The sequence below is a fragment of the Polyodon spathula genome, unplaced genomic scaffold (assembly GCF_017654505.1).
Source record: "Polyodon spathula isolate WHYD16114869_AA unplaced genomic scaffold, ASM1765450v1 scaffolds_1912, whole genome shotgun sequence".
NCBI classification, from domain to species: domain Eukaryota; kingdom Metazoa; phylum Chordata; class Actinopteri; order Acipenseriformes; family Polyodontidae; genus Polyodon; species Polyodon spathula.
The window spans coordinates 293-7873 of NW_024473387.1; the positions used below are offsets into that span (position 1 = coordinate 293).

At 36.3% G+C, this 7581-nt stretch overlaps 1 protein-coding gene across 1 annotated transcript; it reads left to right on the top strand.

Annotated features, from left to right (window-relative positions):
- Window positions 1–466: 466 nt before the first annotated feature.
- On the top strand, window positions 467–6906 carry LOC121310249 (probable G-protein coupled receptor 83; the record flags this gene model as incomplete). The annotated part of the gene is made up of 4 exons (XM_041243550.1): window positions 467–517; window positions 1387–1739; window positions 6085–6210; window positions 6773–6906. Coding segments are annotated over exons 2-4 (602 nt in total), but the record flags the coding sequence as incomplete, so codon positions are not given.
- Between the last annotated feature and the right edge of the window lie 675 nt (window positions 6907–7581).

Sequence of the window (7581 nt, forward strand, 5' to 3'; positions counted from 1 at the left end):
TAATTCAATATGTTAACACATTATTCAGCAGGTTTCATTCGACTTCAAGCAAAAGTGATTCATTATATGGATTGATTGAAAATTTTGGGCATAGCTGTACTTAAACAAATGCGAGAAGAATATGTGTTCACTGAAACAAAAATAAATAAATAATCATATTTTGTCAGTATTTGCGGGGCTTAGCCCCAGCTCTTCTGCCAACTGTTATTTTTTCCTGAGGTAAAGTCATCTCTGCTCTGCCTCAGGTAAGTCGTTCGTCTCGTTTTAAAATAATTTTCAATTTTTTAAAAATATAAAATAATACACCAATGTATTAATGTGTTGTATTGTTGAGTAACCACGCAATGTATGTGTGACGCACATTGGCTCCCTTGACCCCGCCCCTCATAGTTTGAGAACCTCTGCTCTATATAACTCCCGAATCTGAATTATTCCTGTATCTGAATATTGACTGGACGCTTGGGAACAAGAACACAGACTGCAGAAAAACAACAGATTAAGAAAAATAAACAAATACGTAAGCTTATTATTATTATTATTATTATTATTATTATTATTATTATTATTATTATTATTATTATTATGTAGTACAGTCAACACTATTTATTATTATTTTTTTAAACTACAGTACTAGTTCTTCATCAGTATGAAACATACATGGTTACTTTTGAGGAACATTTTATACTTTAATAAATAAATAAACACTTTTAGTGTCAAATCACCGATCACGATTTTTTTTTTTTTATTTTTTTTTTTTTTTTTTATTGTACTGTCATTTGAAAGTGTTTGTGGCACAACTGAAAGCTTGCTGAATACTATCCCGCATTGAACGATGCCATCTGCTTATTTCACAAAGCAATTTAAGCTCAACAGCATTCTTTTTTAAGCAGTTAAGAAACGTTGAATATGTACAGGAAAACACTTTTTTAAAACAAAAAATAACACTTAAAAACCCATTCTGCTGTTTACAAAACTATTTAGTTTAAGTCAGCCTTCATTTGCGCAAAACTTGAACGTAAACAAAACTGTTATCAAAACTTGCTTTCTTATTTTCAGACACATACACGCAGATTTGTTTATTTTGCTCTGGTGTTAAATGTAGGGTCGACTCGCCATGTTGTACTTTCTGTGTTGTTTTGGGAGCGGGAGTTAACTGCATAACTTTGTTGTTTTAATTGATTATTTTGCTGCTGCGACCATGAGGGAAAATACAATGCTTATATTTACGTTTGTTTGGCTTGGGAAGTTGGCGGGTGGAGGACAGCGGGGTGTTATTATTATTACTAGTACTATTACTGTATTATTGTTAGTTTTATTATTATTAGCAACTATTAATGTTCCTTATTCTTTGCAAAAAAAAGTCTTAAAGAAAAGTTCTATCTACAGAGCAAAAGAAAATGGATTCGCCCGTGCCTTTCTCCAACAAGTGGTTTAAACTTCGGTTCCAGAATCGCACCTACCGGGAGACGGTCTATCAGGATTTCAAGAGGTCCTTCTTCAGCAACTTGTCTTTGCAGGAGGCCAGCGATGTGATGGCTTTACTGTATGCGGGCAGCGACACACAGAAGACCGTGCTAATTGTCGCCTACTCGCTCATCATTATCTTCTCGGTGATCGGAAACCTGATGGTGTGCCAAATCGTGGTCGAGAAACGCATGTATACCGCTAGCGGTCTCTTCATCTTCAATCTGGTTTTAGCAAATCTAATGCTAACTCTTCTCAACACGCCGTTTACACTGGTAAGCGCTGTAATTTGTTAACTGTTAAAGTTCTGACCCTTTTTTTAATTAACCCAGGTAATAAATGTGTACAAAACCTATTGGCAGTACAGTACTTAAGCTAAAGACAACATGTGTTTACTTTTTACAATACATTACGTATTTCTGGGCTGCACCCAAATAGGTTCCAGTTAAGCCAATTGATCTCACTTAGTTACTGCTTCTGTGGAATCAGTACCATGGCCAGCGCTCTCTGACGCGCTTTTACGCTCTTGGTCTGTGTGCGAATAAGCCATAGCGAATCTGTCTTTTAATTGGTCCCACAACGCTTTAAGCCCGAATAGCCTTCAACACTGCATCACCTGGTTAAAGCCCTTTTCTTTACCCACTGGACCACACAGCCTCCGTTTTTGTGTCGTTCCTATTCAAGCACAGCCGCAGGCATGTGTTGACAGAATCCCCTCCCGCCAGCCCTCCTTTTTTTGTCAAACAGGCGTCGTTGTAATTTTATTTCCGTGTCTTATGCATTTTGGTGAGAGAAACTGCACAGATAAAACGCTAAAAGGCAGAAAGAGACCATCAGAAAACAATACACTTTATAATCACCCCATAGGAATTGCAAAAAAAAAAAAGTGGTTAATCCTCTTGCCGTGTTATTTTGGTTTTTCCTGAGGCGTGGCTTGTTTCTGTTCCTTGTCATTCTTTTAATTTCACACGGGCTTGTTCTTCCAGCGAACCGAGGGAGAGGGAGAGGGAGAAAGGGAGGGGGACATCATAAATACGAGGCAGTTAGGTCGAGTAGTTTATAAAATGTCACAGAAACCCGAGATGCAATTATTTTCCTTTAACTCACTGAAGCCCACGTGTTATTTATTTATTTATTGAAATACATGGATATTAGCATCTATAGTAAAAAGACAATAAACGGGTGTTAAGGTTCAAATTGCAACCGAATTTAATGAATAATAATAATTTAAGTCCATATTAAAGAATGTTAAATATAATTATTTTTGATAATTCAGGAAGGATGAATTAAACTGGTTAGATAATGAATGGTAAAAAATAACGTATTTTTAAGAAAAGGTGTTTCAAGGGGGTATGCTTTTAGACAGAGAGAGAGAGAGAGAGAGAGAGAGAGAGAGAGAGGAGAGGAGAGAGAGAGATGTTGTATTCCTGTGTCATTCTAGTGTTTAGGCTTGTGTAATCTGAACTTGTTAAATCACACGCACACACAGCCCCCCCCCCACACACACACACACTTACAGTTTTGTGGGAAGGAAAAAAAGAAAAACACTACGAAATCTAATCGTCTTACATATAAATACAAATACTGCATCCAATGTATTTATGTATCCAGAGAACAATTGAAAAAGTGGTTCAAGCAGTAACTGTGTCCATTTTATCACCGCATGCATCTACAGCCAAAAGTTTTGCATCACCTAGAATGTTTGGATTGAGGAAATAAAAAAATCAAAACTATATGAAGAACATTTATATTTTACATTGAACATCAAAGAAGATACAAAATTATATATCAAAAGTCTTTCGGAAGCCATAGTATAGTACTTTTTTAGTGTTTGGTGAGTTTTGCGTGAAGTCTATGGAAAACTACAAAGCGGTGTGTAATTCAATATGTTAACATTATTCAGCAGGTTTCATTCGACTTTATCAAGCAAAAGTGATTAATTATATAGATTGATGCAAAACTTTTGGGCATAGCTGTACTTAAACAAATGCGAGAAGAATATGTGTTCATTGAAACAAAAATAAATAAATTATCATATTTTGCTTCCAGCTTGCGCTTAGCCCCAGCTCTTCTGCCATGTGTTATTTTTTTTCCTGAGGTAAAGTCATCTCTGCTCTGCCTCAGGTAAGTCGTTCGTCTCGTTTTAAAATAATTTTAAATTTTTTAAAAATATAAAATAATACACCAATGTATTAATGTGTTGTATTGTAGAGTTGAGCTCTGCTTCTTGAGTACGGTTGTTGGCACGAAAAGAAAATTAAATTTACGAACGCTTGAGGTAGGGTAATTTGCTTGTCAACTTCGTAAGAGGTTTTATAACATTTGTCAAATGATTTGATAATGACATTATTGAAGAACTATTAGTCAGCCTCTATAAATCATGCTCCATCTCTTATTACTTTTTAAATATATAAATATTGTTTTCTTTCGTTTGCACCAATGAAAGGACTTTATTAGTGCTCTTGAGTCGTGTTTTCCGCTACATTGAGGACCAGGCTAGATATGACAAAGGAAAGGGAGAAAAGACTAAGACAATTTTTGAAGAGAAACGGATACGTAATTCTTCAAAGCATTACTTATATTTAATGGATGATAAAATGCTAGATTGCTAACAGGCAAAAAAAGAGCCCAGCTATATGCAAACGTATTCGTAATACAAGACACAATGCAGTTGACGTTAACGCCGGTTTTCCATCGCTCGATTAAATACAATGAGAGCGAATGCTACAGGCTACCTCACCCCAGGCTAATTCTCATCCCAGGACTGTGAAGGTTTTTTGAGATTTTACCAATTATTTTTATTTACTTAGTATTCTTAATTTTAGTCACAGACTGAAATTCACGTTTGTGATGTGAGTCATTTGATTATTGATAGTTACATTTAAATTGTTATATTTTAATAAGTAGTACATTATATATATATATATATATATATATATATATATATATATATATATATATATATATATATATATATATATATATATATATATATATAGAAAACAAAATGTCAGAAAACAATTAGAAGCAACCATTGTTAACGGATCATATACAATATAGATATATAATAAAAGGTGTGTTACATTCTAGGTTGACCTATTTTGTTACTTGGCGCTACAGACTAAAGTACAATTGAAATGAGCGTTTAAAGTCCGGTAAAGTCCGGTAATTTAAGTATATAGCTTTAACTTGACTTGTGAATGTAAACCCTAAAGTGATTCGGAATGCTATGCACTGAGTGTCTTATTTCCATCTCTGCGCTAAATGCATTTCTGGCATCTGTTATTCTACAATACACGGCGTGTTCTAGACAGATTAAAACAAACAAAAACAGACTGGGAGTTTTCATTTGTTGAGCGCTTGTGTTCCGTTTCGTTAAGAATTCATGTTGATTTTATTTGCGCTGTATTGCAGTGTAGCTCTCATTCTGTATGTAGTTGGTAGCTAGATTAGATAGATAGACAGATATATCATTTGATGTCAACGTTTATTCGTTATATTCAACTTATAATTAAATTGTATTGTCCTATAGTTCTGCACTGCCTTTGTTAAATATAATGTGAACAGATATGAAAAAAAAGACAATCTTGAAGGCTTTCACTTGCCGTGAGTGTAAAATACTCAAGCATTCTCTTTTTTTCTGCTGACCTTTATAAGCTGCTTTACCTACTGCATATATGCGGGGATAGGCAGCAATTGTACCGACAAGCTTCTCAACAAACAGCCTGTCATCCAATTTTAGCGTTCTATCACCTAGCAACAAGGTCAACAATGAGGCCAAAGTTCAGTTGATTTGAACTCTAAGAGACTGCTGTTATAGAGCAGGGTGATTTTCTGGAGATACTATAAACTGCACAGCGATGATCGCCGGTCGCTTTACTCTTTAACTACGGTCGAGCGTTGGAGCATAAACACGCCTTTAGTTGTGTGAGTCACTGGTTTGGGACAGTCTTGAGTGTCGGAAAGAAGAATTGTTGATACAATGTGTTTTTGTGTAGCCTGCACTTTCCTTCAAGTATTGTTCTGCTTTGATGACACTTTTGGTTATAACTTATTCATATGTATCTGTATAAATTCACCCTCTACTGCTTTTTTGAGTTTGTGTGTAGCACACCCCTGATGATGAAGTGCAGAAGCATTCTGCTACAGCCAGGGTAACAGCACCACACCTTATCTTGTTCTTCGATAGCGATACCACATTTCCATGAACCTGCGTCTCTGTAAGTCGCTTTGGATAAAGGTATCTGCTAAATGACTAATTAATAATAATATTAACTACCTTTCCCCTTTCTCTAAACTTGAGATCTCTCTCTTTCTTTCTCATCAGCTCTGATACTAATCAGTAACGATCCTGGCAACTATGCATAGTGCTAACAGATTATTTATTATTGTTTGTTTATGTAGCAGAGACCTTTATCCAAGGCAATTTAGAGACTAGGGGGTGAACAATGCATCACAACTGCTGCTGCAGTCACTTACAACAGGACCTCAGTTTTATGTCTCATCCAGATGTTTATGTTTTGTTTGTCTGATCATTTTGTCCCCATTAACAATAGGGTCAGGTGAATGCAGGCTCAGTTTGTTTAATATGCACCCTGAATTCTGTGGGTCTGTTTGCAGGCTCGCTTTGTGAGCAGCACTTGGGACTTCGGGAAGGCGATGTGTCATATCAGCAGCTTCACGCAGTACTGCTACCTCCACGTGTCCATCTTCACCCTCACTGCTATCATGATGGAAATATATCAGGTCAGTGCGATCTATCAGACACGCCTGCCGTAACGCGTTCTGTTCTTCACCTTACTCAGCTCTGCAATGCTCGTTTCTGTATCACGTGCTATGATGTTTAGCCACTCCTCTATGTTATTAGTATTTTTTTACATTAAGCCACACAAGCCAGAATGTGTTGTGTTTACAAGAAACAGAATCTAGTTGCATGAATAAAGTAAGCTTTTCTCATTTCAAGAATGCACAGGCATTACAGGGTTAAACATAAATGTACGTATACCCGCTCTGAGATATCAGTTATAGACGCACATTTATTCTTTCTTTTTGTTTTGCTGAACATGCAATTAAAATACATTTGAAGACATTGCCCAAAAGAACTAGTCGAAACGCTTGTCATAGACCGCATATACAGCGAAGTTTGTGTTTATATATATATATATATATATATATATATATATATATATATATATATATATATATATATATATATAGTTGTGAGGTGAACTCTGAATGACAAAATCGTGTATGTTTCTAAGATATCTCACACACCCAGTACCAACCCAGCATGTTTTCCCCGTTTCAGAGAATTATGCATCCACTGAAGCTACACGCAACAGCAGCCCATGGGATCATCTGCATCTCTTTCATCTGGATCATGGCTTCCTGCTTCTCTCTGCCCCACACCATTTATCAAAAGCTGATGCATTTTGATCTTGGGTAAATAATGCATTGACCGCTGCACTCACATACAACTGAGCACAGATCAGAAAGATCGCCTGTCCTCCCTTATTCACCTGAACGAGTTTTAAATTGTCTCTCCCGATATGCTTTGACCATGGTATAGAGAGTTTACTGCTTTATACTATGGTCAAAGCATATCAACAAGTACAGCATGATAAAAACCGTAGTAAAGCAGGGTAAAGCAGGCTGGTATGGTATTATGATCGCAGAGATGTTGTGAGGGGTTACATTGGTTTTATAAAATAACATTCACCCAATCTAACAGACGAGTGATCACATTTATAACCGAAGAAACTAAGAACATTTAAGAATGAGAGGAGGCCCATCAGTGCTTGTCCGGTTCTGAGAAGTTGATTGATTTCCAAACTTTGTCAAGTCGGGTTTTAAAGGATCCCAAGCATTAACCATCAACAACATGGCTAGGTAACCCATTCTGTACCCCCCGGTGTAACAGAAGTGTCTCCTATCCTCTTTCCTAATCTCCACTTCATTTACAACTGTGTCCCCTGTGGCCCTTGTTCCTGTGCTGCACTTAAAGTGCGCTTGAGTGGTCAACTTCTTTGAATTGAAATGATTTACTCCCTAGTAGTCTCATTAAATTTGTAAATTGATCTGATGTATATGGATTTGTAAATTGTCAAAAGTTCTCAG